This window comes from Peromyscus eremicus, chromosome 8a (genome assembly GCF_949786415.1).
Source record: "Peromyscus eremicus chromosome 8a, PerEre_H2_v1, whole genome shotgun sequence".
Taxonomy (NCBI): Eukaryota; Metazoa; Chordata; class Mammalia; order Rodentia; family Cricetidae; genus Peromyscus; species Peromyscus eremicus.
The window spans coordinates 82,997,299-83,013,945 of NC_081423.1; the positions used below are offsets into that span (position 1 = coordinate 82,997,299).

Genomic DNA, 16,647 nt, shown 5'->3' on the forward strand with positions numbered 1-16,647 from the left:
AGGGAGGGAGGGAGGGAGGCTGACTTTTCTGAAAAGATAGCTCAGCAGGTAAAGCAGCTTGCCCCCAACCCTGACAATCTGAGTTTGATCCCTGGAACCCATATGGTAGAAGGAGAAAACTGACCCCCAGATTGTCTTCTGGTGCACACACACACACACACACTCAGAGTAAATGGAAAGAAAGGAAGAAAAGGAAGGAAGGAAGGAAGGAAGGAAGGAAGGTTCTTATATACATAGGAGAACAGATACAGAAATATTTGCTCAGAAGATGGCCAGTGGTTAAGAGCAGACTCCTATTCCAAAGAACTCAAGTTCAATTCCTAGCACTCAAATGGTGGCTCACAACCATATGTAACTTCAGTTCCAGGAGATTCTTCTGATCTCTGCAGGCACTACATATACCTGGCACACAGACATATATACAGGCGAAACACCTATAGATATAAAATAAAATACAAACATATGTAAATATCTGATCATTAGGGCTGGAGAGATGCCTCAGTGGTTTAGAGAACTTACTGGTCTTTCAGAGGACCTGGGTCCAATTCCTATTAGCCAAATAGTGGCTCACAATTGTCTGTAACTATAGTTCCAGGGATTCAATGCTCTCATCTGGCCTTCATGGACACATACATACATGCAGGCCAAACACTCATACATATAAAATAATTAAATCTAAAGAAAAGAAATATCGGTTCAGGGAAGCAAGCAAGGATGTCCTAGTTCCCAATCTGTGGTTCCCTGATGCTTTTGCATCTCTATGTCCAGTCACACCAGATACAAAATGAAATAAAGACATGCTTCCTACTTAATGAACTGCTTGAAATCCATCAATAATAAAGGCTATCCACAGAGACCAAGCAGCTCCTGGATTCAGACACTTTAACTCACAACAGGCACCACACATTAAGACAAGTGGCCAGCAACTTCCCAGGAACATCAAAGGCCTTAAGTTAGTTGAACCGTTGAAACATCTCAACTTTAACCCTTTATCTATAAAGTGGTAGACAAAGAAAAACAATGTGGGGACCAGTAAAATGGCTCAGCAGGTGTAAAGATGCTTGCCACCAGGCCTGACAACCTGAATCCAATCCCTGGAACCCAAATGGTAGAGAATCAATTCCCACAATTTGTTTTCTGGCCTCCAAAGTTCACACACACACACACACACACACACACACACACACAAAGAAGCAATTTTCACACACAAAATTCTATTTTGGAGTGTGCTAACATCCAGCTTAGGCTACCTGGAATGATGTAGACGTGGCTTCCATATTCAACACTGAAGTAAGAGGAGCAAACAGTGAAATAATGGACAAATGTACTCTCAGTGGGACTTAAGAGTGTGTATGCTGAAAAACCAAACCAAACAAAAAAACAAAAACAAACAAACAAACGAAAAAGCTGGTTGGTGGTGGCGCACACCTTTAATCCCAGCACTCGGGAGGCAGAGCCAGTCGGATCTCTGTGGGTTCAAGGCCAGCCTGGTCTACAGAACAAGATCCAGGACAGGCACCAAAACTACACAGAGAAACCCTTTCTGGGGTGGGCGGGGAAGAGTGTGTATGCATGGTATGCTCATGTGTGAATGCACATATATGCACATGTAGGTGGAGGCCTCTCATTCTTGGATTGCTCTACACTTTTTCAAGACATCTTTTACTTTAATTTCTTAGTTGCTGTGGGTAGACTTGTGACAAACTAACAGGTTCAAACACCTAGGGTCTCCTTCTCTCTTGACACATTAAAGCTAAAGAAATGAGTAGTCACATAAAATGTTGCAATCATAGGATCCTGAAGTTCCTCTCATCTTTTTTTTTTTTAAAGATTTATTTATTTATTATGTATACAGTGTTCTGCCTACATGTATGCCTGCAGGCCAGAAGAGGGCACCAGATCTCATTATAGGTGGTTGTGAGCCACCATGTGGTTGCTAGTAACTGAACTCAGAACTTCTGGAAGAGCAGCCAGTGCTCTTAACCTCTGAGCCATCTCTCCAGCCCAGTTCCTCTCATCTTGCCCCTCTGTGGGACTGTAACAATTCAGCAGCAGCAGGATCCATTTAGAGCCAAAATGCAAGGAAGGAAGAATTCCTGCTGGGCCTCACAAAAACACCCCAAGGGACTCCTAGACGATGTGTCCCTATGTGAGCTAGGAGTAGAAGGAAGTACATAGACAGGAACTTAAACAAAGAGTTCTAACAATGCTAGGCAGTAAAGGGGCACTTCAAAGGGATGCTGTTCCCCATCACCAAGGAAGAAGAAAAATGTAAAACCACCTCTTTCCAAAACTTCCAAATCCCTACTCCAGCTTCAACAATGGAAAAACTACACATCAATAACACTTTTTTATACTAACAGATCCTAATGCTTACTCTGCTTTTATTTGTTTTTTCGAGAAAGGGTCTCATTATGTAGCTCTAGATATCCTGGAACTTACTCTGCACATCAGGCTGGCCTCGAACCCACAGAGATCCGCCTGTCTCTGCCTCCTGAGTGTCAGGATTAAAGGCATGCACCACCACTGCCCAGCTAATGCTTGTTCTTCTGAGGATGCCTTACACAGCAGATGTCAAAGTGATTTAAGTTATTTTCTTTGTGGTTTGTATACAAAACTGGCATATAATGAACATGAAAATTAATATTATCAGCTTTAGCATGTCTAAAATTTGAACTCCATAAATATATATAACATATCTGTTTAAGAAAACATTTTCAGATGGGTGTTGGTGGCGCACGCCTTTAATCCCAGTACTTGGGGAGGCAGAGACAGGCTGATCTGAGTTCGAAGCCAGCCTGGTCTACAGAGCGAGTTCCAGGACACAGAGAAACCCTGTCTCGGGAAAAACAAAAACAAAAAAGGAAACATTTTTCACCTTTATTTACAATTAGTTGACTTGGTGGTATGTTGTGGAATATTACTTTAATTATGTAAAGATGTGTTGCTGTTTCACCTTGCCTGCCTAAGGCACCTGATTGGTCTAATAAAAAGCTGAACGGCCAATAGCTAGGCAGAAGAGAGACAGGCAGGGCTGGTGGGCAGAGAGAATAAGGAGGAGAAGGAATCTAGGCTCGAGAGAGAATGAGAAGAAGAGGGAGAAGGAGAGGGAGACTGCTGGGGCCAGCTAGCCAGGTGGCCACCAGCTAGCCAGAAACAGAAGAAGCAGGCAAAGTAAGACATACAGAATGACAGGTAAAAAGCCATGAGGCAAAAGGCAGATGAAGAGAAATGGGTTAAATTAGGTTATAAGAGCTAGCAGGTCAAGCATAAGATAAAGCCGAACATTCATCACTAATAATAAGTCTCCAAGTCATGATTTGGGAGCTGGTTGGTGGCCCAAAATAAAGCCTGCTACAATGGTTGATAACTGTTTTATAATCAATGACATACTAAGTTCCACAAAAAAGGCAGTTATAGTCCACAAAAAAAATCAGTTAATCACAAAACCATGGTTCACATGATGTTGTTGCATTATAACAACATTACTTTATTTTACCATTTTCTTTTTTTCCTTTCTTTTTCTTTTTCTTTTTTTTTTTGGTTTTTGAGACAGGGTTTCTCTGTGGAGCCTGTCCTGGAACTTGCTCTGTAGATCAGGCTGGCCTCGAACTCACAGAGATCTGCCTGCCTCTGCCTCCCAAGTGCTGGGATGTAAGGCGTGCACCATTTTACCAGCTATTTTACCATTTTGTACATCCCCGCCCCCCCAAACACACACAAAGAATCTTAACACGTAGTCCTAGCAAGCCTATAACTGTGTAGACCAGGCTGCCTTTGATCCTACAACAGTCTGCTTGCCTCTGCCTCCCAAATGCTGGATTATAGTGATCATCACCATGTCTGGCTTGTTTCTTTTTTCTTTTCTTTCTTTTTTTGGGGGGGAGGAGGGCATTTCGAGACAGGGTTTCTCTGTGTAGCCCTGGCTGTCCTGGAACTCACTATGCAGACCAAGCTGGGCTTGAAATCACAGAGATCTGCCTCCCTCTGCCTCCTGAGTGCTGGGATAAAAGCCGTGTGATACCACTGCCCAGCTTTATTTGTGTTTTGAGGCAGACTCTTATTATAAAACCCAGAATGATGAATTCTCATTCTTCCTGCCTCTATCTCCCAAGTTCGGGATTACAGATGTGTGCCACCACAGTCAGCCTTCTAGTTTCCTGATACATCTCACCACATTCATTTACTATCACTTCATGACAAACACCCTCGAAAGCTGTTCTGTTTCACTTTAAGGAGAGGATGTGCTTTAAAGAGAGGGGGACACAGAAGTGAAATCTAGCCAAGCATGACGGTGCACATCTCCAATCACAGCACTTTGGTGGCAGAGGCAGACAGATGGATCTCTGTGAATTCAAGGCTGGCTGGTCTACACAGACGCTGTCCAAAGTCCAAACAAGGGACACTCCCTACAGATTTACACTGAGTACAATATCGTCCTTAAATGACATATGGCCAAAATCCCTATTTATATCAGTAAGAAGCACCAAATTCTTCCTAAATACAAGTAAAATAATTTAAGCTCTGTTTGTGTTAGCAAAGGGCTTCCCTTCTCATTTTGCAATTCCTTAAGATATGTACTGCAATGATGTGGAAACTCGAAACGAAAGAGGCTAGACTAGACTGATATCTCGGGGATCTACCACGTTGTGTCAAGCCTCTCAGCTTCCAAGGAACTACCCACACACTTGGTAACTACGATATTCATTGTAGCTCCCCAAGTACCCTCTTGTATTTCTAACTTGGACAGTAAAAACCTCAGTATCCTGGTTTGTAGATCTCCTGATCTAATTCTCTCATCATCTCAAATTATTCCGACTGGAAACGTACCCCACAGGCTTAGTATGAACATATGAAGCCCATGGTTAGAAGTCTGAGGGCACTGACGTCCACCCTGAACAAAAGGATGAAATTAATCTGCAACTGATAAAGAAACCAGTTCACCTCTGGTATCAGCACAAGTACGCCAGCTCCCATCTGTGTTCCAACCCGCTTCAAAAACCTGTCCTTAGCTGGTGCCAGAATTCACGGAGCGTTCTCGAAAACCACGCACTCAGCAGCTCCCTAGGCTAGTCCAGACTGGCAATCGCGCGCTACTGCAGCTGCCCAGCGGTGCCAACTGCATCTAAACAGCTGTCCTCCTTGAGCTTAATAATGGTCCTGGGAGGAAGGGTGAAGAAGCGTCTGACCAGCACAGTAAGAGACGAGTTCCTCATTCGTCCTTCTGTCTATCCATTTTTAATTTCTACAGTAATGGGGGGGGGGCGACCAGGTCAATAACTGGAGGTATACAGTCTCCTCGGACCCATACTAATGACCATCGAGTGTAATCACTGAGGGACAGGAGGTGAAGAGGCGAACGAGGGCTTTGGAGACACACAGTGAGGACAGATAACAATGCACACAAGTTAACCAGAGCAGGCGGAGGTTGGGGCTGTGTTAAGGAAGTCGTCATCGACGCCGCGACGCCTCCCCCACCCTGCAGCCGACCTCTGAGATTCCACCCCGGCCTCTACAATGAGGACGACCTTCCTCTCGGCTGCAGAACGAGGCCATGTCTCGGCTCCCCCCGAGGCGGAAGCAGAAGGGGAAAACAGACCCCCAAGAACGCCCCTTCAGAGGGTCTACGTCGACTCCAGCTCAGACTGGGGGCGGGGGGCAGGGCTGTCTGCAAAGTCTCTACATTTGAGGGGCTGCCTCGCTGCCGAGTCGACCTTCCCCGAGCCATGAACTCCAAGCTTGCCTCCTCCATGATCCTACCACCCGGTTACCTCTTTGCTTCTTCGTCCTCCAGCAGTTCGGGCTCGGTCCCCGCCATTACCACATCGCACTCCGCGGTAGCCGCCATCTTACCGCCGGGACCAGAGAGCCGGGTGGGAGGCAGGCGGTGAAGAGCACTTCCGGTCGGAGCACCGAGCCGCTCAGCGGCGCCGCGCCCAGAGGGACTACCTCGAGCCCGTCTACCAACGAGAGGCTCCGCTTGGGGCCAGAGCGGCCTCCCATCCCTGGAGGTCCACGGTGGTCTCCGCCCGGGGGCGGGGGCCCAGGGACGGCTCCTGTGCGTAGGGGGCGCCACTTTACCCGCGGATAGGAGGAGGGTACCGAAGGATGTTGCCTCTCTAGGCTCCGGCTTGCCTCAGTATCCCGACAGCCTGGTTGCCATAACAACTCGCAATCCTAGAGCGTCTCCTGCGAAGCTTGGGAGTCCCGGGTGGGTGGAGACAGGTCATCCAAGACTTGAGGAAAGCAAGCCGCTGTCTGCGACTACCTTCCCGACCTCGGAGTGTGTCCACAGCTTCCTCCCCGGAAAGGCATGAAGAGCTCCTTTGAGCCCAGTCCCCCAGCTTTCATCGGTGACGGGAAGCCCTGCCCAGCCAAGCGAGGGGGAACGCAGGGCGTCTTCACCCTGCGCCTTTCATCCTCCACGGATCTCCAAGGTCCAGCTGGTTCATCACCCCTAATGACGCGAACCCTTTTATGAGACCGCTTTCATGTCAGCCGCTTGGGAGTGCCATCTCAGCATTAAGTCTAGAGAGGATGACATGGCGCCCCAGCCCCTGCCCCGGAGTTTATAAGGCAGCTCATGGGGTGAGGTCCCTTTTCCTTAGTGTCCCGTGTCCTCCTACCTCTCGTAAACTCTACCCAGCACGCTTGTCTGGCCAAACGCGGTCTGGATTGGGAAGAGAGCTTAATCATTTTGTAGTACCCACTACAACACCCGTCAGTATTTGTGGAATTGAGTTCGTTTGGGGCCCTCTGAGGTTAAAGGTGTGGAGGAGAGGACTTCGAGGTTGTAATTCAAAGCCAAAGGGAACAAAAATAAGAAGACAGTGGAATTTTAATAGTGTCTATGCCCCTTCCCTTAAGGAAAACTGTGTGTGAAGGCCCCTAATCTACTTTGTAGGTCCTTATCTTTACTGCGGGAACTGGAACCACGGGAGCCACTAGATAGAAAATGAGATAGAGCTGTGGCTCAGTGGACCGAGAGAGGCCATTCAGCCTCTACCCGCACTGTTGGATGGGGTGGGATGGCAAAAACCTCACCACCTGCCCTGCCTGCCTGTGGCTCACCTCACAGTATACAGTCTAATTCGTGGACCAATCTGTTTTTTACTTTCTCCCAACTTTCTGTCGTTTTAGCTGAACCTAACTCATCTACAGCTTTTTTTTTTTTGGGGGGGGGGGGAGTGTTTCGAGACAAGGATTCTCCGTGTAGTTTTGGTGCCTGTCCTGTATCTCGCTCTGTAGACCAGGCTGGCCTCAAACTCACAGAGATCCTCCTGGCTCTGCCTCCTGAGTGCTGGGATTAAAGGCGTGCATCACCACCGCCCAGCTTTAATTTCATCCCAACTATCAATTCTTCCTGTTGCCTAGACATTTAAAAATTATGTGTGTGTGTGCATGTGTCTTTGTGAGTGCATGCCACATGTGTGCGGATGCCTGCAGAGGACAGAAAAGAGTTTCAGATTCCCTGGAGCTGGAGTTAACAGGTAGTTGTGAACAGTCCAACACAGTGCTGGGAACAGTGTCCTCTAGAAGAGCAGCTAGTGCTCTTCGCCACCAAACCTTCTCTACTGCCCCCCTCCTAGTCTTTTCCCGACTTCTACACTTCCATCACGAATTACATATCATCTCTTAGGTGTTTCAAAAATCCCCAAAGCTTAACCCATTTGTTAGTTTGTTTTGAGACAAAGTTTCATGTAACTCAGTCTTTCCTCAAACTTTCTATGTAACCTTGAACTTCTGATCCTCCTGCCTCCACACAAGTTGGCTGCCACATGAAACATGGGGCAAATCATGCAGTTCTCAGTGTTGTTCCTGACTTTCAATCTGTCGTCAACACTTCTTGATTCACTGGCCACGCATTCATACGTCTCTTTTTCGTCCCAGAATCTTGCCATTAAAAGCAAATAAATAGCTGGGCGGCGGTGGCGCATGCCTTTAATCCCAGCACTCGGGAGGCAGAGCCAGGCGGATCTCTGTGAGTTCGAGGCCAGCCTGGTCTACAGAGCGAGATCCAAGACAGGCACCAAAACTACACGGAGAAACCCTGTCTCAAAAAACAACAACAACAAAAAGCAAATAAACTTAGAGACTACACTAGTCTCTTAACTGTCCCTCAGTCTCATCTCGGTCAAGCCTCGGTTCTTCTAAAAGAATGACCTTTCTTGCAAAAGTGGATGGATCATGTCATTGCCCCAGTATAAATCTACCAATGGCTTTCTGTGAGTTTGGTCTCTGACTTACCACACATATCTGTTATTTGGCTACTCCCTGTAGTCAATATTGAACTCCCAGGGATTTGTGGCTCCAGAAATGTCATGGTTCTTGCCGTGTTTCCTCTGCTTTAGACATTTTTGTCCTCCTCAGTCCTTCAAACCTGAACATAGGCATGTCCTTCTCCTCCCTTTGTGTCTGTTGCCCCCAAGTTAAATGCCCCCCTGCTGGGCCCATAACATCCCACCTCAGTAACAGCATTCATCATAGTGTGTGGTAATTTTTGGTTTAGATGTTTAACTCTTCTAGACAGTGATCACTCTATCTAACTTCCTTTGCATATGGCCCTACACAAGGCACATGTGATATTTTGTTTGTGCTCTAACAAGTAAAGCTTGCCTGGAGTGCAGAGCTAGCCACTAGTTCGCCATAGAGGCCAGGCAGTGGTGGCTCACACCTTTAATCCCAGCACTTGGGAGGAGTGAGCAGGAAGATGAGGAGTTCAAGGCTACCCTGGGCTACATGAGATTGATCCAGTAGGAGAAACAGAGCCAGGCAGTGGAGGCTCACACCTTTAATCCCAGCACTAGGGAGGATCATACCTTTGATCCCAGCACATGGGAAGCTCACACCTTTAATCCCAGTACCAGAGAGGTGGAGACCGTAATATAAGGCGAGAGGAAACCGGATCTCAGCCCCCTTCGGTCTGAGGATTCGGTAGAGGTAAGAAGTCTGTCTAGTGGCTGGCTCTTTTACTTTTCTGATCTTTCAGCATTTACCCCGATATCTGACTCCGGGTTTTTACTATTAAGGCCAATTAGAATTTGAGCTAGAGGCAGAGACAAGACAAAGTAGGGCTTTTGTTTTGTTTTTTTTTTGAAACAGGGTCTCTGTGTAGACTATGTTGTCTTTGAACTCAAAAATCATCCCACTTCATCCTCCAAGTGCTGAGATACAAATGTGAGACCCATTCCAGGTTCAAAAAATTTCAGGTTTAGGCAGGTGTGGTGGCATACACCCTTAGTCTCAGCAATTGAGAGGGCAGAGGCAGAAAGGATCTCTGTGAATTCAGCCTCATCCATAGCGTGAGTTCTAGGACAGCCAGGGCTACATAGAGAAACCTTGTTTAAAAAAAAATAAAAATAAAATAAAAAAATAATAAAAAATTCCAGGTTCAAAGAGCACTTTCCTCACATATGAAAGATCCTGGGTTCCATTCATAGCACTGCCAAGAAAAGAAAAAAACTTGTCTAATAGATGATAGGATTAACGAAGAATTATTGTTCTTTAGAGAGAGAACATTTCCAAGCCTGGAAGCATCAGCTTGGTATCCATACACAACCACAAGTTCTGCCCTGCATTCCCCCGCCGACCTCTGGGGGCGCTGTGCAATCAGTGCTCGCTTTGCGCCGCCGGAAGTTGTCTTGAAGGCCGGACGTTGCGGGGGGACGGGCCTCCAGGGCAAGTACTTCCACCCAGAGGAAGAGGGGCGTCCTTACAGTCGAACCGCTCCTCCCATGGTCCGGCCCACTCCGGGGGGCACCTCAGCGGGAGTGCTGCGGGGACCCCGGAGGTATGGAGCTGGGAGGCGGGGCTCAGATCGGCCTCTGACCCTGGTTCACTTCGCTTGTCCTGTCTCTGCCTCTGATAGTTTCTGAGGGGTGCCCTTCAGGGGAAGTCTGCGGCGGCGGCCTCTGGCAGCCTCTCGAGTCTGGCTTACTAAAACGCTCAGACCATGGGTGGAGATCGGTTTCAGGAGACGCTCCTGGAGAGGTTTTTGCTTGGCACCCCTTCGGGGCTGGATCTCTGCTTTCTGCGGGGCAGGGAGGGGAGATCACCGGAGCTCCCCAGGAGCCTGTGTTTGGAAGTTTCCCTTTAGGAGATCTCTCTCCGGAGTCTCCTCGGAGAGTGTATAAATCTGAGCTTTCTCTCCGTGCCTGTCAGTCCAAGGGCCGTAAAATCCCTTTCCGAAGCTCCTTTCCTATGATTCTGTCACTCACTTCTTATCTGATGTTCTTTTTTTTAACCCGTGGATTTGACTCGAAATGGTTGGACAGAATTTATTCTCACCCAATTCGTCATTCAGGAGCAAGCTATTCTCTGTATTTGCACACTCTCCCCGAGAAGATGACTTCAGAATCTTAAGTTGTGCTTCTTTCTTCGTGGGGGTCCTAGTTAAAGCGAGAAAACAGCCTGGTGCGCGCGCACATGCCTGTACTCCCAGCACTTGAGAGGTAGAGGCAAGAGGATCAGCTCAAAGCCAGCCTCAACTGTTCATCCTCTGGAAGCTGGCTTGAGCTATATGAGGTCCTGTCTCCAAAAAACAGAACACAGACAGACAGACAGAAAAAGAGCAAGAGTACTTGTGGAACTTCCCTCAGTGATTGGTGTCCTGGACCTCCTGTGCACCGGGTAGAACCTGGCCAGCTGTTTTCTTAAACCACACTCTGGGCCTCTCCCTTTATGGTGGTGTGCCAAATCCTGGCCACTCCTGGGACAAGTAGGTTAATTACAGTACAGTTCACTGCTCAGTAGTGCGTGTAAACACACCAAGGTGCGGCTGAATCCCTGAAGCTCCCCCATTCTGTTGTCTCTCTGAATTTTGTCTTCCCTTACCACACTACCTCTGTTCTTCAAGGTTGAAACCTAAACATGGGGAAGAGCTGCAAGGTGGTCGTGTGCGGCCAGGCCTCTGTGGGCAAAACTTCCATTCTTGAGCAGCTCCTGTACGGGAACCATGTTGTGGGTGAGTGTTGCCGGGGCTGGCGGACTGGTGGACGGTGTTGGATAATGCAATGGATTTGATCACCTTAGGAACACAAAGGGCTAAAAAGGGCACCAGCTCCTTTTACAGCCTCAAAATTGGGGCTAGGGGCATGACTGACTGCTAGAGTCCTGGTCTAACATGGAGTAGGCCTTGGGTTTGAACCCCAGCAGTGGAGAAAAAAAGTAAAACATTGTACTCCCCAGTTCTACAACATCGAACAAATCTAAAGGAAGACACCCAAAGCCACGATAGGAAAAAAACCCACATGGCGCTTCTGTGAATGTGCATTTCTGTGCATGCATGCCCATGTGTGTGCATATTGTGCAGAGGTCAGAGGTGGATGTATGGTGTCTGCTTCTACAACTCTCTACTTTGTTATTATTATCATCTTTGAGATGGCCTCACCATATAGACCAGGCTAGCCTGGAACTCACAGAGATCAACCTGCCCCTGCCCTTGCCCCTCCAAGAGCTTTGATTCAAGGTGTGTGGCACCATACCCAGTTTTGTGTTGCACTTTTGCTTAGTGTGATAATGACATGACCTTCATTCCCCAGGTCATTTCTGTCCAACTCTCTCAAGTCTGGCCTTTCCTGAGCCCCCTCAGTCCTTATGCTCCATGGCTAGTCAGCTCATTAGGACGTCTACCTCTCTCACATTTCCCGTCTCCCTCGACTCTTAATCAAGTCTCATTTTAACCCAGGTTCTGAGATGATTGAGACCCAGGAAGACATCTATGTAGGCTCCATTGAGACAGACCGAGGGGTGCGGGAGCAAGTGCGTTTCTACGATACTCGGGGTCTCCGAGATGGGGCCGAGCTGCCCAGGCACTGCTTCTCCTGCACCGACGGCTACGTCCTGGTCTACAGCACAGACAGCCGAGAATCGTTTCAGCGCGTTGAGCTGCTCAAGAAGGAAATCGACAAGTCCAAGGACAAGAAGGAGGTACATGTCCCGGACTCGTGCTGGGAGCCCAGTGTTAGGAGAGCACGGGGCCTTGGCCGGCTTTGGGGTGCTGGCATGATTCCAATTGTGATCATTTGCCAAGGGGTAGTTTAGGAGCTAGAAGACCGTGAAGGTCATTGGAGAGGGTCTTCAACCATCTCCATACAAGAGGTGGCCTTGTGATAGGACAGTTGAAAGAGACTTTTCTTTGGTTTAGTAGGGTCCCCTCTAATACACGAAGCTCCCCATGATCTTTCTTCCCTGTGATTCCATGCTCTTGGCAGTCCTCCAAAATTCTGTAAGCTGCTGACCTCTGGGGACTGCAGCTGCTAGCTACTCCTGATCCTGAGCCACTGCACATACACAGCCTCTACCCTTTTTTTTTTTTTTCAAAACAGAGTCTCTCTGTAACACCTCTGCCTGTCCTAGAACTCACTCTGTAGACCAGGCTGGCCTTGAACTCACAGAGACCCTCCTGCCTCTGCCTCCCGAGTGCTGAGATTAAAGACGTGTGCTACCACCACCCAGCCAGCCTCTACTCTTGTCTCCCTTCTCCAGGTCACCATCGTGGTCCTTGGCAACAAGTGTGACCTGCAGGAGCAGCGTCGTGTAGACCCGGATGTGGCACAGCATTGGGCCAAGTCAGAGAAGGTGAAACTGTGGGAGGTGTCAGTGGCCGACCGCCGTTCCCTCCTGGAGCCTTTCATCTACCTGGCCAGCAAGATGACCCAGCCCCAGAGCAAATCTGCCTTCCCTCTCAGCCGCAAGAACAAGGGCAGTGGTTCCCTGGATGGCTGAAGAGTTGCCCTTCTGTCTTCACCATTCCAACCCCATTCCAGGATGGGTTGAGGGCACAGGGGCGTCAGAAGCAAGCTGTTCTTCCAATCAGTAAGGGAACGACCCTCTAGGCCAGGAAGCTGGGCTGGCCCAGGCCAATGCCACTTTTGTCCCCTCTTAACTCCAAGAAGTGCAAGTGAACTTGATTGCTGGCCTTCCCCGTGACCCTTCCATGATAGTCCCCACCCCGCCCCCAGCTCACATCACATTTTCTCCACTGTCATCTGGACACTTATGGTACATAGTGTCTTTTCCTTCTGCCTGGGCAGGAAGCAGGGCTGTCACGCCAAAGTGCCCAGTCCAGGGTCTAGTTCCTATCAGGGATTCCAGCTCTCTAAATTTCCTGCCAGTGACCCAGCACCAGCCTGGGCCTGAGCAAGGGACCAGGTATTGTGAGCTCACGGTTATATGTGCTGGCCTTAGGTTTGGCTCCTCGTCCCTCGCCCTGACCTTTCCCCTGGCCTGTCCAAGGCTGGGGATAGCCAGGCTCCCGGGAGTGGCGTGTTCTGTGTGACCTCCACCCATCTCCCAGCTGTTTCACTTCCTCTTCTGCTCTGGGAGCAGAGGCCTCATTGGTGGAGTGGAATGATGACTGGGGTGTCAGTCACCCTGTGACCTACCAAGGCCATTCTTCTCTGGGCGTCAGTTTTCTCATCTGTGAGTTGACAGGAGCTTGGATGATCACTTGGAGCCTTGGCAGCCCCGTGATTTTCTAAACCAGGTGGCTTGGGCCTCCTGTGTCTCTGCCCCTGCTTCACCCTCTTCAAGGTGCTATACCTACCAGCCCTGGAGGCTGGACCAGCCTCTGCTAACCACCAGGGGGCAGGAGTGCACTCTGGGCGCCGAGGAGCACCGTCTGGACCTGCCCTTAGGGCTGGTGCCCATCCCTCTTGGTTGTTTTCGGCTAGTAGCTGGATTTATATTTATATTCTCTGTATTTATCTGCCTGCTACCCTGTTGAAGGTGGCATAAGCCGCTCCTCCAGCCCTTCCTTCTTACCTCAGATGCCTGAACAGAACCAGGCAAACCAGTAGCAGCTTCCTAGGAGCTGACAGGCCTTGCATCGGGGTTGTGCTCTCAAGTGAGCCCATAACCCACAACTTCTGGTGCCCACCTTGAGCTTCTGATGTGCACACCTCACGTGAGTTAGACCTACAGCCAGGCCACCTCCAGTACCAGCCCTCCTCTCCAGAGCAGCTGAGAAGGGCTGGTGCCAGGGCTGCGCAAGGAGAGTCAGGGCATCCACTGGCTCAGGCTTGAAGTTCATTTATTAATATTAAGTTCATTAATTAATTGTTGGACACAATAAAACCACAACTGCTGTTATCAAAAAGTTTCCCTCCCCTGAACCCTTTTCTTGCCCCATTGGAAATAGCTTTCCAGGAAAAAAAAAAAAAAAAAAGATACAAGTAGAGATACTGGCGAAGTCCCATATTGAGTGGGGGTGGGACTGGCTTTGGCAACATGAAAGTGGATCTTGAGGGCATGTAGGACTGTGTACCAGCCTTGAGCTCCACAGTTGGAGAGACTGGACCCCAGTCTGGAGTGGAGAGCCCCCACTTAGAGGTGGGGTTCAAGGGAAACCACTGAAAGGTTAAGAAGGACAGCTGTGGTAAGACGGTAAAGCCAGGGCCAGGCAGGGTGGCGCACGCCTTTAATCTCATCACTCAAGAGGCAGAGGCAAGTGGATCTCTTGAGTTTGCCAGCCTGGTATACTGAGTTCCAGACCAGCCAGGGCTACGTAGTCAGGTCCAGCCTGAACACCACTCTCACCTAGCCTCACCCCTACAGAGAAGATGGAGCTTCCCTCAACTCTGCCTCACTTTTACAGTACTTTGAAGGACTTTGGGGGCCTCATATCTCCATGGTCCTGTGCCATACTCCATGGTCAACTTTTGTGTTTGTTTTGAAACAGTAACTATATGGCCCAAACTGACTGAACTCATGGTCCAGATACCAGGATTGTAGGCATGCACCACCACACCTGGCTACCACATGGTAAACACGGCTAATAGGTTCCAACCCAGTCAGTGTGAGCCCCCTTTTTCCAGTGGTTGTTCAGAGGGCCCTAGAACATGGCAAGAGAGGCTGGCTTGTGGGAGCTAAGATGTAGAGTCTGTACTGTGAGTCTGGTTGGGGTGGGGGTATGAGAGCACCATGTGGCTGGGACTGTGATTTTGCATAGATCTTTGGGATTCATGGGGCCATAGATGCAGGGCAGCCCAGGACTGGCCTAGGAAAGGAGAGTAGTGACGGTCTTCAGACCCAGGAGACTGGAAAAATCCCAGTCAGTGAAGAGCAGTTACCCCCAGGTTGGGTGAGAACCTACAAATGGCCAAGGGCAGTCCCTGGGATGTGGAGACAAGTGCTTGCCAGGAAGAGAGAGGATGTGACCATCCTGGGACCGCTAATAGGGGGCAAAGAGGATGGGTCCTGCAGCAGGGCGGACGGCTCCCGCTGGAGTACGGAACAGAGCTGGACCCAGGACAGGAGCTGGGAAGAGGGTGGCAGCTGCTGTTGCGGCAGGCCGGAGGGCCAGGGGCCCGGGCAGGGCACAGATGGCAGCAGCTGTGGTGGGCAGCGGACTGGGCAGGAAGCGGGCTGCCAGTGTCTTGGTGAGTTGCTTCTGCAAGGCCAATTTAGACTACAAAAAAACAGAGAGAAAGAGAGTGTCCGATACCAGAGAAGCCCACCCCCTCCCGGGGACACATCCAGAAGCTTTTTTGCCTCAGGGCCGTGACTTTTAGAGTCTAACCGCCTCCTTCCCACCCCCAAACAGCCATTCCAGAGGCTTGCTGGGCCACCTGTCTTCCTGCCCAGCAGATGCACAGCCTCAGGACAGGCAGAGCCAGGACACTCGGAGGGGGAGGAAGACACGGTCCCTAGAATAAGCACACCCACCCCTGGCTTTTGCCCCCATATTATGACCTTAGCCCACCCCACCCACCGGAAATTCCTCTGGGCATAGCCCAACCCCAACCCTAACCCTGTCCCTGCCCAGGCAGCTGCAGGGCGGGCACCTTCCTGCCACGCCCTAAGCCTTTCAGCTGGCCCCTTCTCCTCTCTCCCTTGTAGACCGTTGCCTAGAGACAGGTACCTTGAGGACACTCACAGCCAATGCTGCCTGTTTCTGCAGTTTGCTGTGCTGGCTGGAGGCCTTGGGGGGCTTCCCGGCCAGGCGATCTTTGTGCCTCCGGCTGCTCATATGCTAACAGAGTGGGAGTGACATGAGGAAGACCAAAGAACCCCAAGTTAGTCTGTTGCCCAGACCATCTTAGACTTCCTCTAACCCACAGATCTCACATTCAACACACACGATGGGTTCTCACGATGGGGCAGCCCCCGGCAGCCTCTTGCCCTGCCACATCCACCCATCAGTGGGCGTCAACCCTTCCTCCCTTGCTCTGATGCCCACCCAATCCCGGTCTTCCTTCTCCTACCTGCTTGAGTTGGGTCTCTGAATTGACCTGGAGCTGACAGAGGGCACAGTGGAAAGGAGGGCTAGGTCCCTGCCGACCCCCACGGTGGTTTCCTATCACTCTCTTTGTCTTGTGTCCAGCCCCTCCCCGGGACACAGGACGGCCCCGGCCCCTTCGGGGAGCCCCTTGATGCCCTTCCACCATCCATCGGTGCTTAGCTCCTGGAAGGAAAGAAGTCTGTCGGTACAGAAGGCAGGCCACGGCACCAAACTAGGTTAGCGGGCTGCCCCTTGCAAACCTTTTACTCTGCACACACACAGCGCTCCAGCCATGTGGGCTTCCCTTCCCAGCATGCCTGACTTGTCTGTGGCTTTCTGTGGACATCCCCAAGGAAGGTCTTCTTATAGGCATCTGGGCTAAAGCCCTTTCCTTTTGACCCGAGAACGGAAGAGGGTACTCCTGT

General features: G+C 49.9%; 3 protein-coding genes across 5 annotated transcripts in view; 1 reads left to right on the plus strand and 2 right to left on the minus strand.

Moving 5' to 3' along the window:
- The window catches only part of Dnajc7 (DnaJ heat shock protein family (Hsp40) member C7), a 39,877-nt gene extending 33,449 nt beyond the window's left edge, over positions 1 to 6,428 (minus strand). Inside the window, exon 1 of one of the 2 annotated variants that reach the window (XM_059271783.1) lies at positions 6,136 to 6,428. In XM_059271783.1, the coding sequence (XP_059127766.1) occupies positions 6,136 to 6,230 (95 nt within the window). In that variant the 5' untranslated portion in view covers positions 6,231 to 6,428. Of the gene's footprint in view, positions 1 to 5,771; positions 6,077 to 6,135 lie in introns of those variants that run through there. The other variant, XM_059271784.1, reaches the window with a different exon arrangement.
- On the plus strand, positions 5,462 to 14,098 carry Nkiras2 (NFKB inhibitor interacting Ras like 2). 2 transcript variants are annotated; one of them, XM_059271787.1, is made up of 4 exons: positions 5,462 to 6,588; positions 10,856 to 10,963; positions 11,687 to 11,928; positions 12,487 to 14,098. In XM_059271787.1, exons 2-4 carry the CDS (start codon positions 10,870 to 10,872, stop codon positions 12,724 to 12,726), a joined length of 576 nt encoding a protein of 191 aa, XP_059127770.1. In that variant the 5' UTR covers positions 5,462 to 6,588; positions 10,856 to 10,869; the 3' UTR covers positions 12,727 to 14,098. The 2 variants fall into 2 exon arrangements, with proteins under 2 accessions (XP_059127770.1, XP_059127769.1); XM_059271786.1 differs by lacking the exon at positions 5,462 to 6,588 and adding an exon at positions 9,542 to 9,790.
- The window catches only part of Znf385c (zinc finger protein 385C), a 33,002-nt gene continuing 30,377 nt past the window's right edge, over positions 14,023 to 16,647 (minus strand). Inside the window, exons 8-10 of the mRNA XM_059271788.1 lie at positions 16,206 to 16,405; positions 15,863 to 15,973; positions 14,023 to 15,409 (exon numbers count right to left, since the gene is read on the minus strand). Coding sequence (XP_059127771.1) covers positions 15,173 to 15,409; positions 15,863 to 15,973; positions 16,206 to 16,405 — 548 coding nt within the window. The 3' untranslated portion in view covers positions 14,023 to 15,172. The remainder of the gene's footprint in view (positions 15,410 to 15,862; positions 15,974 to 16,205; positions 16,406 to 16,647) is intronic.

Coding starts and splice junctions, on each gene's coding strand:
- Nkiras2 (XM_059271787.1), top strand. CDS start 10,870: ATGGGGAAGAGCTGCAAGGTGGTCGTGTGCGGCCAGGCCTCTGTGGGC. Junction 10,964..11,686: donor GTACGGGAACCATGTTGTGG/GTGAGTGTTGCC, acceptor ATTTTAACCCAG/GTTCTGAGATGATTGAGACC. Junction 11,929..12,486: donor AGTCCAAGGACAAGAAGGAG/GTACATGTCCCG, acceptor TCCCTTCTCCAG/GTCACCATCGTGGTCCTTGG.